The 19,229-nt window shown below is 43.2% G+C and overlaps 1 protein-coding gene across 1 annotated transcript in view; it reads left to right on the top strand.

Moving 5' to 3' along the window:
• Shpk (sedoheptulokinase) overlaps positions 1-19,229 on the top strand; it is a 38,069-nt gene that overhangs the window by 3,004 nt on the left and 15,836 nt on the right. The window contains exons 2-3 of the mRNA XM_004672389.2: positions 6,201-6,342; positions 18,746-18,929. Of these exons, the coding sequence (XP_004672446.2) occupies positions 6,201-6,342; positions 18,746-18,929 (326 nt within the window). The remainder of the gene's footprint in view (positions 1-6,200; positions 6,343-18,745; positions 18,930-19,229) is intronic.

The raw sequence follows: 19,229 nt of genomic DNA, 5'->3' as shown, positions 1-19,229 counted from the left end.
GCAGAAGTAGGATTGCCATGAGTTTGAGGCCACCCTGAGACTACCTAGTAAATTCCTGGTCAGCCTGGGCTAGAGTTAAACCCTATCTCAAAAACAAAACAAAACAAAAACAAACCACCAGATGGAAGTAATTTTAGTTACATATTGTATTTAACCCTGTGTATACAAAATATAATTTTAAGATGGAATAACAAGAATGTGTTAATGAGATATTGTGCATTCTTTTTTCATGCTAACTAAACTGGTGTATTTTGCACATGACACATTTCAGTACAGACTGATCATACATGGCTAATGTCTGTGGTCTTGGGCAGTGCAGGTCTAAACAAATGCCTCCTCTGCTTTCTTCCATGCCTGCTCTCTCTGTCTTTCTTCCTCTCTGTTGATTATATGTAGCCATGCACCTAGGTTTCTTCATCTTTCACTGCTGACACAGAGGAAAGGATTCTTGTTAGGATTTGAAGCTGCCTCCTTGAAATGCTCTGTGTTCTGTCTCCACTCCTCCAACTGAACCCTCCTTGCCTTCCTTCTTCCTTCTTCAGTTCATGCTTGTTAGGCCAAGAACTGTTCTGGACTGAGGTAGCAGCCTTCTCAGAAAAGGAGGGTGGCACTCCTTGGAGGCAACCAAGGGGTTGTAGGACTCAGTTTTACTATACTTTCCTCAGAATATAGGTTTTATTTTGTATTTGCTTTATTTATTTGGGGGGGGGGGAGTTGGACATACCAAAGCCTCCAGCCACTGTAAACAAGCTCTAGATGCATGCGCCCCCTTGTGCAGCTGGCTTTCGTGGGTCCTAGGTAATCAAACCTGAGTCCTTTGGTTTTGCAGGCAAGCGCCTTAGCTGCTAAGCCATCTCTCCAGCCCAGAATATGTGCTTAATATATATGATATGTGTGGATAGACAGATAGATAGATAGAGATATTTAAGAGAGAGAGAGAGAGAGGCAGATAGAGAATGGGCACACCAGGCCCTCCAGCCACTGCGAATGAACTCTAGATGCATAGTGCATGTGCCTTCGTGGGTCCTGGAGAATCGAACCTAGATCTTTTGACCTTGCCAGCAAGTGCCTTAACTGCTAAGCCATCTATCCAGCCCAGAATATATGCTTTTAAAAATATTTTTATTTATTTGTGAGCAGAAAGAGTGAAAGTATAGGCATGCCAGAGCTTCCTGCTGCAAATTAACTCCAGATGCATGTGCCACTTTGTGCATTCAGCTTTACATGGATACTGGGGAATTGAACTCAGGCTTGTAGGCTGACCTGAAACTCACTTTGTAGCCCAGGCTGGCTGCAAACTCACAGTGATCTTACCACCTCAGCCTCCTGAATGCTGGGATTAAAGGCATGCATTGCCATGCCCACCAAACATGTAGTAAGATTTGAATTTGTAATCACAAATCTAGATCAGTTACACAATTTTACTTTTTTTTTTGAGACAAGATCTCATTCTGTAGCTCAGGCTGGACTTGAACTCACCATGCAGCCCAGGTTGGCCTTGAACACACAGTGAGCAGCTTCTTGCCTCAGCCTCCTGAGTGCTGGGATTAAAGGCATGTACCACCATGCCTGACTAATTTCACTTTTTTTTTCCAAGGTAGGGTCTTTCTGTAGTCCAGGCTGAGATTAACGTTGTACACCACAACATTGGGTGATTCTTTTAAAATTGTTTTTAAAATATTTTATATTTATTTATTTATTTATGAGAGAGAGAGAGAAAGAAAGGTGTGGGGAGAGGGAGAATGGGTACACCAGTGTCTCTACCCACTGCAAATGAACTCCAGACATATGCACCACCATGTGCATCTGGCTTACGTGGATTCTGGGAAATCAAACCTGGGTCCTTAGGTCTTACAGGCAAGTGCCTTAACCACTAGGCAATCTCTCCAACCCTCTTTAAAATTTTTTAAAAATAGTATGTATTTATTTGCTTGAGAGACAGAGACACAGAGGAATATTCACACAGAAAGTGAATATGGGTACACCAGTGCCTTCTGCCACTGCAGATGAACTCCAAACGCATGAGCCAATCTGTGCATCTGGCTCTATGTAAGTACTGGGAAATTGAACTTGGGCCATCAAGCTTTTTAAGCAAGCACCTTTACCCACTGAGCCATCTCTTCAGCTCCTAAACATGCCTATATTCAATTTTTTTTTGTTTTGTTTTTTGTTTTTTGTTTTTTCGAGGTAGGGTCTCACTCTGGTCCAGGCTGACCTGGAATTAACTCTGTAGTCTCAGGGTGGCCTTGAACTCACAGCGATTCTCCTACCTCAGCCTCCCGAGTGCCGGGATTAAAGGCGTGCGCCATCACGCCCGGCTCTATATTCAATTCTTGATCTTTCCACTTTGAAACTTATTCGCTAAAAATAGTAAGCCATCTGGATTGCCTTGCCAAGTGGCCTTTGTAGTGTCCTTAGCTTACTGAGATTTGGAGAGTTAGATGGCCTTGATTCTGAACTTGCTTTTAAGACCTTTTGTTTTGTTTTTCAAGGTAAGGTCTCACTCAGGCTGACCTGGAATTCACTATGTAGTCTCAGGGTGGCCTTGAACCATGTCGATCCTCCTACCTCTGCCTCCAGAGTGCTGGGATTAAAGGCATGTGCCACCACGCCTGGCTAGCTTTTAAGGCTTTTCAATTTTTGTGTTTTTTTAAAATATTTTATTTATTTATTTACATGAGAGACAGAGAATGGGTGCACCAGGGCCTCTAGCCACTGCAAATGAACTCTAGATGTGTGTACCACATTGTGCATCTGGCTTTACATGGGTCCTGGTGAATTGAACCTGGGTTCTTAGGCTTCACAGGTAAGCATCTTAACTGCTAAGCCATCTCTCCAGCCCTTTTTAATTTTCTTTGTCTCAAATTTCTCAGCATGCCTTCAAAATGCCTTTTTTGATGTGATATCATCCTCTACCACAAACACATAAAGATACTGTTAAGAAAAGTCAAAGGAACTACAGCACTTCAGGATGAGCCCTAGTGTTTGCAGCCATTACTGGAATGGGGTAAAACCCTGCCTTTAGTGTCTTTAACAGGTACTTGATAATTAAAAATTTACTATGGTCACAGAGCCTAGATGTTGTCAGTAGCTACTTTGGAAGTTGAGTTACTCCTCTGTGTTTGATGTGTTCCTTGAATGGACTTGGTTTTTCCTTTTCCTTTTTTTTTTCTTGAATGTTTGGTGCTAGAGATTGGATCCAGGGCCTTGTACTTGCTAAACAAGCCCTCTACTACTAAGCCATAGCCCCAACCACAGAGTTGGCATTTCTTTTTTCTTTTTGGGTTTTTTGAGGTAGGGTCTCACTCTAGTCCAGGCCAATCTGGAACTCACTCTGTAGTCCCAGGCTGGTTTTGAACTCACAGGGATCCTCCTACCTCTGCTGGAATTAAAGGTGTGTGCAACTATGCCTGGTTCTGGCATTTATTTTCTTTTAAAATTTTTATTTATTTATTTATTTGACAGAGAAAAAGAGAGAGAATGGGCAAGCCAGGGCCTCCAGCCACTGCAAACAAACTCTAGATGCATGCACCACCTTGTACACCTGGCTAATGTGGGTCCTGGGGAATTGAGCCTGGGTCCTTTGGCTTTGCAGGCAAATGCCTTAACTGCTAAGCCATCCCTCCAGCCCCCCTTTTTTACAAAATTTATTTTGAGAGAGAGAATGGGTATGCCAGGGCCTTAGCCTCTGTGAATGAATTCCAGATGCATGTACCCCCTGTTGTGTGTATGCGTGGCATTGTGTGCTTATGCCACTGTGCATCTGGCTATGTGGAACTTGGAGGTTTGAATATGAGTTCTTAGGCTTCGCAGGCAAGCAACTTAATCAGTAAGCCATCTCTCCAGCCCCATTTCTTTATAAGCTAGCAAAAATGTATTTACCCTGTCCTACTCCAAAGACCCAATTTGAACTTTTCTAAATCCTGCATTCTCTTCATATTATTTCTAATTACAACCACTTGATTCTTATGGGCATTCATGCAACACTAGATTTATTCCTGGTTAATTTCCATGACTTTATCATTTTCTAGTTTTGGAGACTGAGCCTTACGGATGGTAAGAGTGGGTTCTGCTGCTCAATGACACTGTCTTTTTTTTTTTTTAATTTGAGAGCGACAGACACAGAGAGAAAGACAGGTAGAGGGAGAGAGAGAGAATGGGCGCGCCAGGGCTTCCAGCCTCTGCAAACGAACTCCAGACGTGTGCGCCCCCTTGTGCATCTGGCTAACGTGGGACCTGGGGAACCGAGCCTCGAACCGGGGTCCTTAGGCTTCACAGGCAAGCGCTTAACCGCTAAGCCATCTCTCCAGCCCCCCCCCTTTTTTTTAAAGATTTACTACTATCTGTCATCCATCCATCTATCTGTCTGTCTATCTGTGTATCTAAAGGGATAGAATTTGTATTGTTTGCCCAGGCTGGTCTCAAACTCCTGGGCTCAAGCAGTCCTCCTGCCTCAGCCTCTACCCCCACCTCCAGTAGTCAGGGTAACTGGCATGAACCACTGTACCTAGTTCAGTATTGTCTTTCAAGGTTATTCTGCCTAGAGATGTTTTCAAGGATGGAGGAAGTCAGAACAACAGGCTTCCCTGGCAAAAGTGGTCCTAGCTTTCCTTACTTTCTTCTCTATCCTTAAAATATTTTCTCTCTGGTCTGATAGCGTCGCTGGTGCCCATTGCCTAGTGTATCTTCTGGAAGCAGCTCCGATGCTCATATGTTCTATTTCAGAACACCCCTGTGTCCTGTCCTGTTACCTTCAGGAAGAGCCCCTCAGGCTGGGGCTGGAGGCCTAGTGATTGGATCTCTGTTCTCTCACAACCTCATTTCCTGCCATCCTGTTGCACCATTTAGTGCATTAGCACTGTGCCCAAATCTCCTCTGGGCTTTTTCCTTGTTGAGGTAGGTTCTTGTTTCAGTCTAGATCCTGTCTGTCACAGCACAAAATCCTCAGGAAATGCCTGCTAGATGGATAAACTAAGGTCCAAGTAGATGAGAACACAGTCTCATCCCAAAATACTGTAATTTTTTAGTTTTTCTTTGCTCATCTTTTCTGCTAAGGCTCAAAGAATGATACTTCCCAATGTGGCATCTTTTGCTAGGCTGAGAAATTTGATCTGAAGGCAATTAAAAGGTCTTAGAAGAACGTTCAGAATCAAGGTCTGTCTAACTTTGTCATTTCTCCCTAACTAAACACATGGAAAGGTTTTCTATTATGTACAGTAAGACCAGGCTGCAGGCTGGATGTGAGCCTCATATCCCAGCTACTTGGGATGATGAGGCAAGAAGGGCAATTACTTGGGCCCATGAATTCAGGGCTAGCTTGGGCAACATAGCAGGAAACCTGTGCACCCATCTAAAAAAAACCCCAAAACAGTGAACTACAAAGGGACTAGAATTGCTTTCTACTCCCACTTGAAATCTCATCTAGCCCAGACAAGGAGACTGAGGGATGTACCACTTGAGTAGAATTCCAACTGGGTAATTAATGTCCATCCTATGGACTCATTTAAATTCCAAAGAGAATGATCTTACAAGCTCATCTTCTGCCTCTCCTCTCATTACCACTTGACATGAAGACTGCTTACATTCCCCATTCTCCCTTCCTTACTTTCTGTCATAAGGGAATGATTGTAAGCTTCAACATCATGCTGGGCCAGTGGGTCCTTACACTCTTGTGATTTTCATCCATGCTTTAATTTTTCCCCTTTTGCCTGTTAATAAATCTACATGCCTTTTCTCCTGTTAAATCTCTGTTGTCCATTCATTCAAGCCAGCCTGGAACAGAGTAAGGGAGAGGGAATTTCTTGTCACTACACTGCCAGGCTCCTTGCTCCCAGCCCTAGTGCTCCATGTACTTCCTGGAGAGGACCCTCCTGTTATTTCTCCTACTGATAACATTGGGCATACATTTCCTCAGTGCAGCCTGGCTCAGGGGAGGAGGCAGAGTCTGGGCCATCTGCTGGATCTTATTGTGCTGTATTCCTGAGGTTTGGGAAGGGGCTTTCATTGGACAGTCACAGACCAGGCTGTGCTTTAGCTGGTGATAACCCTTAGTCCTAAATGTCATCCACTCAGCAAGGCCACTCAGCAGGCCTTGGAAGTGACCCTGGTGGAATGAGCTGACGTCCCACCCTCTAGGAATTCTGCTGTCTTTGGTTTGCCTGTTGCGTGTCCATGCCCACTGTGTCCTGTTCTGTTTCCAGGGGCAGGAGCAAGATGTGAGTAGAATCATTCAAGCCCTAAATGAGTGCCTTGCTGACATTCCCCCACAGCAGCTCCGGAGAGTTGGGGGTATTGGAGTGTCAGGACAGATGCATGGCATCGTGTTTTGGAAAGTACACCAAGGTACGCTGCATGTGGGCAATGATCACATGCATCTGACTGTCATTTACCAACTGAGAACATGGTGGCGAGGACCTCTCTGACTAGGGTCAGGTTATCATGGTATGGGCATACTGTGTTGCTCCTCAGATCAAAATAACACATGCTTCTCCCCCTCCATATTTTGTCTGGGTCAGATATGGAATGAAGAAGTGAACTGTTTGTCCATTCCTGAATAGATTAAAAAAAAAAGTAGCCATTGATTCTTCTGTAGGTCTCAACAGAGGGATTTCTGCAGTTTTCTCTTTGTTTATGTCTGTGTTTCAGAATGTTAGTGTTGACAACCACAGGGTTAGCTGTAACATACAAGATGCCAAGACACAACTGGAACTTGGTCATTGTTTTCCCCCCACCCCAATTTCCAGTGTGTGTGTGCATGACACATGCATGTGCACACCACAGTGTACATGTGAAGATCGAAGGACAAGTTTGAATGTTGGTCATCGTACACCTTGTTTGAGGCATGATATTTTACTGTTCACCACTATGTTTGCCAGCCTAGCTGGCCCATGAGAGTTTCCTGTCTTTGTTTCCTTTTTCATTGTAGATATGCTAGGATTATAGATGCTTGTGCCACAGTGTTTGGCTTTTTTCAAAAAAACTTTTCATTGACAGTTTGCATAATTATAGGCAATAAACCATGATTATTCCCTCCCCACCCCCAGTTTTCCCCTTTCAAATCTACCCTCCATCATATCCCCTCCCCCTCTCAAGTAGTCTCTCTTTTATTTTGATGTCATCATCTTTTTTTTTTTTTTTTTGAGGTAGGGTCTTACTCTAGCCCAGGCTGACCTGGAATTCACTCTGTAGTCTCAGGGTGGCTTCAAACTCACAGTGATCTTCCTACCTCTGCCTCCCAAGTGCTGGGATTAAAGGTGTGCACCACCACACCTGGCTTTTTCCTCCTATTTTTACACTTGATCTTAGCCAAAAGGCCGAGAAGCGATACATTTCCTCCTGTTTTTAAAGTCTTGTGTACATAGTGTCAGGCACTGTGAAGTCATGGATATCCAAGACATTTTGTGTCTGGAAGATTGCATTGTAAGCAGTCTTACCCTTACTTTGGCTCTCTGCCACCTCTTCCTCAATGGACCCTGAGCCTTAGAGGGTGTGATAGAGATGTCTCAGTGCTAAACACACCATTGTCATTTGTTCTCAGCACTATGGTGCCTTTTGAGTCGTGCCAGTGGTCACCACCATCTGAAGAGAAACTTCTCTAACCAAAAGTGATAGTAACATTAACATATATGTGTATGTGTGTATATATATATATATATATATACACACACACACATATAATTTTTTTTACAGGGAAGTTTTGTGGGTATAGTCAGACAACATCAGGCATGCAGGCATTACTCAGCTCATAACTCCCTTACCATAGGCTTCTTTTTATGAGAGATAGAGAGAGAGAGAGAGAGGTGGTGCGCCAGGACCTCCAGCCACTGCAATCGAACTGCAGATGTGTGTGCTAACTTGTGCACATGCATGATCTTGCATGTGTGTCACCTTGTGCATCTATCTGGTTTACGTGTGATCTGGAGAGTTGAACATGGGTCCTTAGGCTTCACAGGCAAGTGCCTTAACTGCTAAGCAATCTCTCCATAGGCTTTTGGTTAGGCTTTCAGTACCAGGTATGCATTCCCTCCTGTAGAGTGAGCCTCCAATCCAATTACAGAGCACTTGGTTTCCCTGATAACAGACATGCTACTATTGCAGCAGTTGGCTCATTTGGCCTAGCTGGCTAATCTCAAGGCTTTCAAGGTCCACCGTTGTTTACTACTGTTGATGGATTTTATCTCCTATAGGGCTGCACACAGCATAGCTTTGTCCTGTTTTCTGTCAGCTGGTCAACAAGGAGGAGGTTTTCAGCTTCGTTCCAGCTTGATTTCTCAGTGACCTGCAGCCCAGGCATGTGGAGTCTTCAGCAATGGGATCTTACCATCTGTTTCTGTTGGGAAACCAAGAGTTTTGGCAGTGGCCTGCAATGTTTTGGGGCATTAGGGACCTCCCTGGCCAACAACTCACTGTAAGGTACCCCATACCTGGCACTGAAAATTTTCTAGTAGCAACCTATGGTTTCTGGGTGTGCTATTGTCCAAAGAAGTAGGTTTTCATATGGCTTATTCATAACAAGTTAAACTTTGATTAACCATCTTCCCTCACTTTCTGTACTCAATCCCTTCCCCTGACCTCACTTAGGCCATTGCACCCCCAGTAATGAGAGAGAGAGAGGGAGAGAGAGAGAGAGATAATGGGCGTGCCAGGGCTTTCAGCCACTGCAAACAAACTCTAGATGCATGTGCCCCCTTGTCTATCTGGCTTATGTGGGTACTGGGGAATTAAACCGCAGTCCTTTGGCTTTGCAGGCAAATGCCTTAACCACTAAGCCATCTCTCTGCCCCCCCCTTTTTAATGGTTTTGGAGATTTAACCCAGAGCCTCATACATATTAGGCAAGCACTCTCTATGTCCTTACCCCTCTCTCTTGCCTTTGAAAAATTTTACTCATTTATTTGAGAGAGAGAGAGGGAGAGAGCTTCCAGCCACTGCGAACGAACTCCAGATGCATGTGTCACCTTGTGCATCTGGCTTAGGTGGGTCCTGGGGAATCAAACCGAGGTCCTTTGGCTTTTCAGGCAAATGCCTTAACTGCTAAGCCATCTCTCCAGCCCCATTGCTTTTTATTTTTCAGACACTGTCTTGCCAAGTTGCTCAGGCTGGCCTTGAACTTACTCTGGCTCAAGCAGTCTAAAGAACTTGTGGTTCTCCTGCCTTAACCTCCTGAGTAACTGGAATTACAGGCATGTATCACCAGGCCCACCTGGGCATGGCTTTTAATTTTTATATAACTGTAGATAGTTCTAGGGACTGTCCCTTTTATAGGCAAAGTATCATCATCAGCATCATTATTGTTGTTTGGTGCTGGGGATTGGGTCCTGGGCCTCAGGCATGCTGAGCACGTCTGCAAAGTGTTACTTAATTGGTCATCTGATGAAAGTCTGCCATAGTGCAGAGGTGGTGACCTATTCTCAGTGGCCTTCAGGAGATTAAGCCAGGAAAAAAACAAAGAATACTCTAGATGCCAGGCATTGGGCTAAGGGCATCACCTACATGACATCATCTATCTTTCCCAACAACCTTGATGAAGATGAATATCACTATTGTGCTGATGAGGAGTTAGCAGTTCAGAGAGGTTACAATAACACACTATGAGACTTCCAGCTTTTGAACCTAGGTCTGTGCAATTTTGTTTGTTTGTTTGTTTGTTGGTTTTTTGAGGTAGGGTCTCATTCTAGCCCAGGCTGGCCTGGAATTCACTGTGTAGTCTCAGGGTGGTCTCAAACTCTTGGTGATCTTACTACCTCAGCCTCTCGAGTGCTGGGATTAAAGGCGTGGGCCACCACGCCCGGCTTTCTGTCCAATTTTTAACACAGTTTTAAAAGGCTTCCAGGAGGACCAGAGTCACAGGAGGGTACAGCTTCCAGTTGATGTGAGCATTGGATTCACCCCCTGGACTGAGCATGTGGTGACTTGCCTTGTCTAGTGATATCCTCTTTGACCACTGTCCCAGAAAGGGCTGGGTAACTGTGAAGCCATTGCAGCCTTCCTCCCTACCCCGCACTTGCCACATCTGTCTGTTGTCAGCCCAGCCCAGACCAGGGAGCTGCTTGGCTCCAAGGAGTGGCAGGAGCGGGAGGCCAATGAAGGCACCAGAGCTGACCTCTCCAGGGGAGCTAGGTTTAAAAGCTTTTTAAATTCTTTAATTCTTCATTAATGAGACTAAATGTCCTTTTAATACTAAAACCCTTCCCAAAGAGGATAGCAACGATCTAATGATTGTGGTCTTGTCACCTGCCTTCCTCTCTGCTCATCTCCTGGACTCCACACTGACCACACAAACCATCAGCAGCATTGCTGGAAAGTTGAGCCAGCCTGCTGCCTTCTTTTGTTTTCTGCTTCTGGGAACAAGGCGAGCCACAACGATTCCTGCTTAGTGGAGTCCAGTGAAATCAGATTTGAGAACAAGTTGTGCTGTTTTTAATGGCCACGATTCAGGTTGGTTTTAGTACCCACCACATAATGAGTGGAAGAGCCTGTACCTTCCAGAACAGAGCCAGCACAGTCAGGCACCTGTAACCTGAGCAGAGTGCTAAGTGCTTCAGCGAGGACTCACTCAAGTGAGCCAGTTGGAGGACTGGGAGTGATTAGCGTTTTCTGAGAGTCCTGTGGTTACGCCTGTTTTCAGATTCTATTTCCAGGCTCAGTAAAAGCAGGAGAGAAATGAGAATCATAAAGCTAAGCTAAAAGGTGAGCAACATTTTGATGACAACATTTGCCAGTAGAGTAGAGAAAGGACAGACAGCAGTTCAAATGAGACAGCAATAACAAAGAAAAGGAGGCATGGGAAGGAGAGCCGAGAGACACCTCCTGGAAGAGGGGCTGCGCTGACTGAGAAACAGGAGGCTCAATGTCATCAGCAGTTAAGAGCAGTTGTCAGCAACCATAAGAAATTGTTTTCTGCCCATGGACCCTAAGAAATCAAAAAGTATGGGAATGTCAAGAGCTGACAAAGGAGTGGAAAACTAGTTAAATTCCACAGCTATTTAAATAGTGTAAATTAGTAGAACTGTTTTGTATGCACCTTGTCAGGGCCTATTAAAAATAAGGTGGCTGGGGGCTGGGAAAATGGCTTAGTGGTTAAGGTGTTTGCCTATGAAGCTTAACCTTGCTTCAGTTCCCCAGGGCCCATGTAAGCCAGATGCACAATGGGGTGCATGCGTCTGGAGTTTGTTTGCAGCAGCTGGAGGCCCTGATGCACTTCTTCTCACTCTATCTGCCTCTTTCTGTGTGTCTCTCAAAAAATAAAAATAAAAAAAATAAATTAAATATTTTAAAAAAACTTTTATTTTTTCATGTTCATTAAATACTTTATTTATTCCTTTGCAAGAAGAGAGGTAGAAGAGAGACAGATGGAGAGAATGGGCATACCAGGGCCTCCAGCAAAAAGGTGGTTGCTATGACTTAGGAATTATAGTTCTTGGAATCAGTCCAGGAAATATCCTTGAATATATACATGCATGAGGAGGCATCCTTGTTTGTAGTAGTGAAAATACAACTTTAAAAAAAATTATATTATTTATTTATTTATTTGACAGAGAAGGAGGGAGATTGAGAGAGAGAGAGAGAGAGAGAGGGAGAGAGAGAATGAAGGGGTGCACTAGGACCTCCAGCCACTACAAACTCCAGATGCATGCGCCCCCTTGTGCATCTGGCTAATGTAGGTAAGCCATCCCTCCAGCCTGAAAATATGACTTTTTTTTTTAAGGAAACAATGAACTTTTATTTATTTTCTTTTATTAGTTAAAATTAAGAGTAGCAAGCCGGGTGTGGTGGTGCACACCTTAAGTCCCAGCACTCGGGAGGCAGAGATAGGAGGATTGCAGTGAGTTTGAGGCCACCCTGAGACTCCATAGTGAATTCCACATCAGCCTGGGCCAGAGTGAGACCCTATCTCGAAAACAAAAAACAAAAAAGAAGGGAGCTATGGGCTGACTGGAGAGATGGCTTAGCAGTTAGATGATTGCATGCAAAGCCTAAGGACTCTCCAGGTTCCATGTAAGCCAGATGCACAAGGTGATACACGCAGGGTTGCACATTCACACAAGGTGATGCACGTGTCTGATATTTATTACAGTGGCTAGAGGCTCTGATATGCCAATTCTCTATCTCTCTGTCTTGTTCTCTTGAATAATAATAATAATAATAAAAAACAACAACTAGTTGGTTGGGCTTGTCTCAAAAAAAAAAAAAAAAAGGGCTAGAGAGATGGCTTGGAGGTTAAGCACTTGCCTGTGAAGCCTAAGGACCCTGGTTCAAGGCTTGACTCCCCAGGACACACATTAGCCAGATGCACAAGGGGGCGCACATGTCTGGAGTTTGTTTGCAGTGGCTGGAGGCCCTGGCACTCCCATTCTCTCTGTCTCTCTGCCTCTTTCTTTCTTGGTCTGTCGCTTTCAAATAAATTAAAAAAAAAAAAAATGGAAGGGAGCTGTGACTCGAGTGGGGATGGGCAAATAGGACCTTGACTCTTTAACATCTGAAAAAAATTTTTTTGGAGGTAGTGTCTTGCTATAGTCCAGGCTGATCTGGAATTCACTATGTAGTCTCAGGGTGGCCTCAAACTCACAGCAATCTTCCTACCTCTGCCTCCCAAGTGCTGGGATGAAAGGCATGTACCACCACACTTGGTCTTATCTGAAAATTTTTGTTTAATATATCTAAAAAATTTTTTATTTATTTATTTGAGAGAGAGAGAGATAGGTAGGTAGGGAGAGAGAGAATGAATAGGTACATCAGGATTTCTAGCCACTGCAGAAAAACTCCAGACATGTGCACCCCCATGTACATCTGGCTTACATGAGTCTTGGGGAACCGAACCTGGGTCCTTTGGCTTTGCAGGCAAGCACCTTAACCACTAAATCATCCCTCCAGTCCTGAAAATTTCTTATTGAGAATGCACTTATGTCATTGATAACTTAAAAATGTGTTTTTTTTAACAAAAGGGAAGGAAGAAGGAATGAAAGAAAGAAAAAAGAGATATTCATTTGATCAGATTTGGGACAAACTGTCTAGGCTTGCATCCTGATTCTACCACTTATTAGGTGTGTGAAGTCAGGCAAAATTTAACAATTTTCCATTTCATTGTCTTCTATCTATTTTTTTCATTTTTTCTTATATGCAGAGAATGAGTACTTCATCCTTATAAAGTTATCATGTAGTTTAAATGAATTAATAATTTTTAAAGATATTTATTGATTTGAGAGAGCGAGAGGGAGGAAGGATAAGGGAGAGAGAATATGTGTGTGTGTATGTATGGGTAATCCAGGGCCCTTATAAATGAACTCCAGATACATGTATCACTTTTTACATCTGGCTTTACATGGATACTACAGAATCAAACCTAGGCCAGCAGGTTTTGCAAGTGACCTTAACCACTGAGCAATCTCTCTATCCTGAATTAATAATTAAACTATTTTTTTATTTTCACAATTTTTATTAACATTTTCCATAATTATAAAAAGTATCCCATTGTAATACCTCCCCCACCCCGCACTTTCCCCTTTGAAATTCCATTCTTCATCATATTACCTCCCCATCTCAATTAAACTATTTATTATTTCTTTGCAAGGAGGGAGGGAGGATGGGAGGGAAGAGAGAGGGAGAGAGAAAGAGAATGAGATTGGATGTGCCAGGATTTCTTACCACTGCAAATGAACTCCAGACCTATGTACCACTTTGTTTATTTGACTTTACATGAGTACTAGGAAATTGAACCTGGGCCATCAGGCTTTGCAAGCAAGTAAGTACCTTTAACTTTTGAACCATCTCTGCAGCCTCTAGATTAATATTTTAAAGTATGTCAAGGAATACTTGGTATATGATAAACATTACATTTTTGTTTTATAATGACATGACAGTTCAAAAAATTAAGATTAAGATCAAAAGAGTTTTTGAAGGAGATAAAGGGATTAATCAGAAGCTGTTGAGATTCAGTTTAAATCCTGGGGTAAGAAGTCCAGCCTTGGACTTAGATAGATGAGGCATGTTCAGGGAGGTATGGCCTTAGACACTTAATTGAGGTGAAAATGCAGCTGTGGGTGAGTGAACTCCCAGATGCCCCATTCCTATTCGTGCCTCCATGTGAAACTTACATGATACCAGGCAAATGTGGATATATGATCTCCAGAGCCTTCACTTGTCACCTGCCACCTTGATGTACTGGGCCTTAGGTGGGGATACTATCCACAGATTGCTTGAAAAGATCCTTCAAGTCTTTTCCCTCATATCTGTGTGTAACATGTGTCCCCTCCCCATCTATTCATAAGGCCCATTCTCTTACTATGTTCCTTCCTTCACACGTCATCTTGGAGAATACTTCCCTAGCCACCTCCAGCAACCTGACCCTTTCTTTCTCCTTACCTTTCTGTACATTTTCCATAGCAACAAATACAATGATATATTTGCTTATGTGAATTCTGTCTCCACCCTGAGCAAACAAGCTTCACAAAGGCAGTGACTTTTCTTGCTCAAAGGCTAGACTAGAACAGTATCTAATGTCCATTAGACCCTCAATAAATAATCATAGTCATGCATACAGGCATGAATGAATGGATGTTTCATAGCCTGGAGCTAAATGGACAGAGACAGGTAACTCTTTCTTTGGCACCTTAGTGAGCAAATTTATAGGAAAATGTAATGACCTTGTCTTTCATATCTAGAATTTGAGATTGGACACGGCCATGACATTTCTTCTCTGGCTCAAGGCAAGAACCATTTCTGCAGTGGGGCCAGATTCTCACTTCTATCCAGTGTGTCTTGGATGTCTTCACCTGCTGTGAGCTTTTCTAGACTGGTTCTTTATGTCAACATTCTTTTCCCATTCTGCTGCAGTAGTTGTGTTTAGATTGTATGGTGGCATGGGGAGCAGCCATATTTGGGGAGAAGATACATAAGGGAGGTATATTGTCTTTCCCAAAGGCTACAGGAAAGGTGTGGTAGTTGGAATAGATGGCCCCCAGTACATTCAGTGTTTTATTAGTTTGTAGTTTGCATCAGCATCTATCTGGCTGGAGGCAGTGTCACTGGGTGGATCTTAGGGTTCAGCCCTAACATGGTGGTGGGTTTGAAATTCCAATCTGAAGATATGCAAAGTGTGCCTATGTGGAGTTCCTGAAGTGTGCTTGTGTGCTTTTGGCTTGTGGTTTCTCTCTGTCTGCTTATACCTGTGAAAACAGGCCAGCTTCTTCTGCCATTATGGAACTTCTGGATCTGTAGGCTTTAATAAATCCCTTCCTCCATAACTGTGCCTGGATTGGAAGTTCATCTCAGTGAGCCTGAAGCTGTTTGCTACAGAAATTGGTACCAGATGTGGGGTGAGATGAACCTGACTATGTGGATCTTGGTCTTTTAAAAAAATATATATTGAACTTTGAGGCTTGGCTTATGAGTTTTCTAAGGGCAAGGAAAGACTACAGAGGATGTTTTTTGGAACTGGGCTAATGGCATAAGGGCTGGCTGTATTCTGCTGTCCAGGCACAGAGAATTTGATCAAGGTTAAGTTTATAATGGATTGATATGCTTCACTAAAGATATTGGACTGAAATATTTAACATTTTAAGTTGGAAAAGTTCAAGCAACTTAAAATTACAGGCACTGAGACTGGTTTTAGGTTGCTGAAGCTGCTATTGCCAATATATTAGCAATTTTAAGGAAGATGGCCCAACTGCTTTACATTAAAATAATGTAGAGGTTGCCTGAGGAAGACTGTGATAGAAATACAAACTCTCTTGGGAAATAGTTGAGTGGAAAAGGAATCTGCTTTTCAAGATTATGATTTATTTTGTCCCTGAATTAAGGATATGGTTGTGTCCTGCACACCTGGTAATAGTTTTGGAAGCCTGAAAAATGCATGGAGTGGGTCAAGAAGTGCACACACAGTTCCAGGAACCACTGCTGAGATGCGGAGTGAGGCAGGGCATGATGACCCTAATAGACTGGAAGAGCCTTTGGAAGATGGACCGTGTTTTGCATGGAGACCTGAAGATGTTTTGGATGTATCAGGACTGTGCAAGGGCTACCATGGAGGCTGTTAGGTTGGGATAGAAGTCTTCCCTGGCTACTCTGCCCAGCTGGTAGGGCAGAATTGGAAACTCTAGAGACTGCCAGTCACTGGACTTGAACTGCAGAAGTTTAATGTTTGCTTGATGGTGGTTGAGGTTCCATTGTTTTAGTCTCTCCTTGCTATGCCTTATGCCAGTTGAAAATGTTTACTCTGTACCTTTACATGTTGAAATTATTTAACTTGTTTGACTTTACAGGACTCATGATCTTAAGTTGGTTAGGACTATGAGAACTTTTGAGATTGGACTGAATACAATTTACAGTGTGTGATGGTTATGAATCTATTGGGGACCAGGGATGGAATGTGGTAGTTTGAATAGATGACCCCCAATATATTTAGTGTTTTATTAGTTTGTAATTTGCATCTGCAGCCACTTGGCTGGAGGCAGTATCACTGTGTGGATCTTAGTGTCCAGCCCTAAGGTGTGATGGTGGGATAGAAATTCCAATCTCAAGATATGCAAAGTGTGCCTATCTGAAGTTCCTGAAGTGTGTTGTGTGGCTTCTGGTTTCTCTCTCTTTGCTTGTACCTGTGAAAGCAGGCCTGCTTCTTCTGCCATTATGGAACTTCTCCTGGATCTGTAAGCTTTAATAAATCCCTTCCTCCATAACTGTGCCTGGTCTAGAAATTCATCTCAGTGAAACTGAAGCTGTTTGCTACAAAAGGTCTGGGGAATAGGGCACAGTTAGAATCTGTATTAGTCAGCTTTACATTATTCTAACAAATGTCTGATATAATTAACTTACACAGGGGTTTCAGCTCACAGTTTTGAAGGTTCTAGTTGATCTGGACCTGTAATAGCATATCATGATGGGACATATGGTGGAGCAAACTTCTCACCAGGCTGAGAAATATGGAGAGAGAGAGAGAGAAAAAAAAAAAAAAAGGTGGGGGGAGAGAGGAGAGAAAGAATATGAGAATGAGAATAAATCTCTTATGGGCATTCCCCCCCAATGACCTAAAGGCCTCCTGTTAGGCCCCACCTCTTAAAGTTTCTGCTATCTCCCAATAGTACCATATTTGACCAAGCCTTTACTAGGTGGACTTTGGGGGGCTATTCCACATCCAAACCATAGAAGAAGCTAAAGTTCATCATCACCATCCCCTTCACTAGTATTTGTTGAGCACTCACTATGTGCTGGTATGGTTTTGAGTGCTGTACATGTGTTAGTTCATTTACTACAACTCAACTCTTCCCCTTGCTACTAGCCTGAGAGAAAAGTGTCAGAGCCACTAGGATCCAGGAGACCAGAGTCCAGTGGGCTTTCTAACCCTGAACTTCCACATACAGTTACCACCAAGATACTAAGTTAGCATGACTACTCTCTCTCATCTTCAAATCGTTTCAGAGGAATCATAAGGGAAAAAACACAAAAAGGGTTGGAGGTATAGCTACAGTGGTAGTGTTATAGGGTCTGGTGTTGCTCAAGTAAGACTATTGACTCATGGAATGTGAGACCAAGTTTTATTGGGTAAAAAAGAAAGAAAAGAAAAAGAAGAAAGTCTGGTACATCAGGTCTTCACCCCAGAATCTCAGAGTGCAGCCCCGAACTGTTCAGAGTGTCAGCTTTTATTGGAAATAACCACATGATGCTTATAGAAAAAGAAAAAAAATCCCAGGATGGGAATTAAACCATAAATCACAATTTACCTGTGACAGTTACAGCCATAAAAGTAATCTTAAACATAGTGGGGAATTCGATGTATCTTAGAAGATGAAAAAAGGATGTAAACAGGTCTCTTGGTGGTCACTTACAGAAAGCACCGAGGGGGTGTAAATTAGGCCTGCAACCAGGAGTTTACAGCTTATCTGTCCTTAAGGAGTTTACTCAACAGATGCGGGCCAGGTAATGCTATTCAGACCAGCAGAGCCTTCTGTTTACCTGCCATTAGAGAGCCTCCTGTTTATCTGCCATCCCCATCTGCTTAAACAAGTGTTTTATTCCATTCTTTTATGAGCTCCTACAAGGAAGTGACTTTTATTTTTTTCTAAGCTAGATATAAAGAAATGTAGAGAAATATAACATTTTGCTCACTTTATAGTAGAACATATGCTTAGCATGTATGGAAGCCTAGCATTTCATCTCCAGTTCAACACCAACCAACCAATTAGCTTAGATCAAAGGAAAGTAGAAAACACATTGTTAATTTTCCAGAATCAAGCCTACGTGATGTTATTTTGATGAGGGTTGAAAGGACAAGAGAGACCAGGGGACTTTGAAAGGGTGCCAAACAACTTATCTTATGGGGTGGGAGAGATAAAGTTATCAACTTAGAAATGAATTTAAAATGTTAAACAAAACCCAAACAAAGCAAGGCAAAAACTAGTCTGGGTGTGATGGCACATGACTGTCTCCTCATCTCTCAGGAAGGTGAGGTAGGAAGGTCACAAGTTTGAGATTAGTCCTGGCTATGAATTATATAGCAAGCCCCTGTCTCAAAAAACTAAACCAAACCACATCTAGCCCTCCTACCCTTCAAAAGAATGATTGAACAAAGTGAAACAGAAGGGGGATACAAGGAAGGTTCTTGCCCAGAGTCACTCTGATGTCAGAACTCTGTGGGACAATTGTCATGGAGTGAAAATACCTGTACTGTAAGCTCACCAGCAGGGAATTGTGGAGAACTGTGTACCCATTTGGTGGTCTTTTCTCCATTTTTGTCATCTTTCTTTTTATTCCAGGTTGTGACTGGACAGAAGTAGGGTCTGTCTCTATGTTTGAGCCCAGAGCCGTGAGCCGCCTGGTCACATGGCAGGATGGCCGGTGTAGCAGTGAGTTTCTGGCTTCTCTGCCCCAGCCAGAGTCCCATCTCAGTGTGGCCACAGGATTTGGCTGTGCAACCATCTTCTGGCTTTTGAAAAATAGGTATGATAACTGTTCTTTGAATCAATGCTGGGTTATGGGAACAGGGACATCCAGCATCTCTCCAGCTGCTGGCTTGTGCCTTAGTGATTGTGGCCCTGTGCAAGGTCACAAGGCCCAGATTTTGTTCAGAACACTTCCCTTTCAGTAGGGTCTCCATGGATAATCCAGTTCTAACCTGGGTTGGGAGGTGGACAGAGAGGACAAATGATTTGCCAAGGTAAGATCAAGTGAGGTCAGGCCTGCGGGGCTACAGAGAGGGCTATGATTTTCTCAGGCAGAGTGTTTCTTCCCCAAGTCTCC

This window comes from Jaculus jaculus, chromosome 9, assembly GCF_020740685.1.
Source record: "Jaculus jaculus isolate mJacJac1 chromosome 9, mJacJac1.mat.Y.cur, whole genome shotgun sequence".
In the NCBI taxonomy this organism is placed as follows: Eukaryota; Metazoa; Chordata; class Mammalia; order Rodentia; family Dipodidae; genus Jaculus; species Jaculus jaculus.
This window is presented reverse-complemented; position numbering and strand designations above follow the sequence as displayed.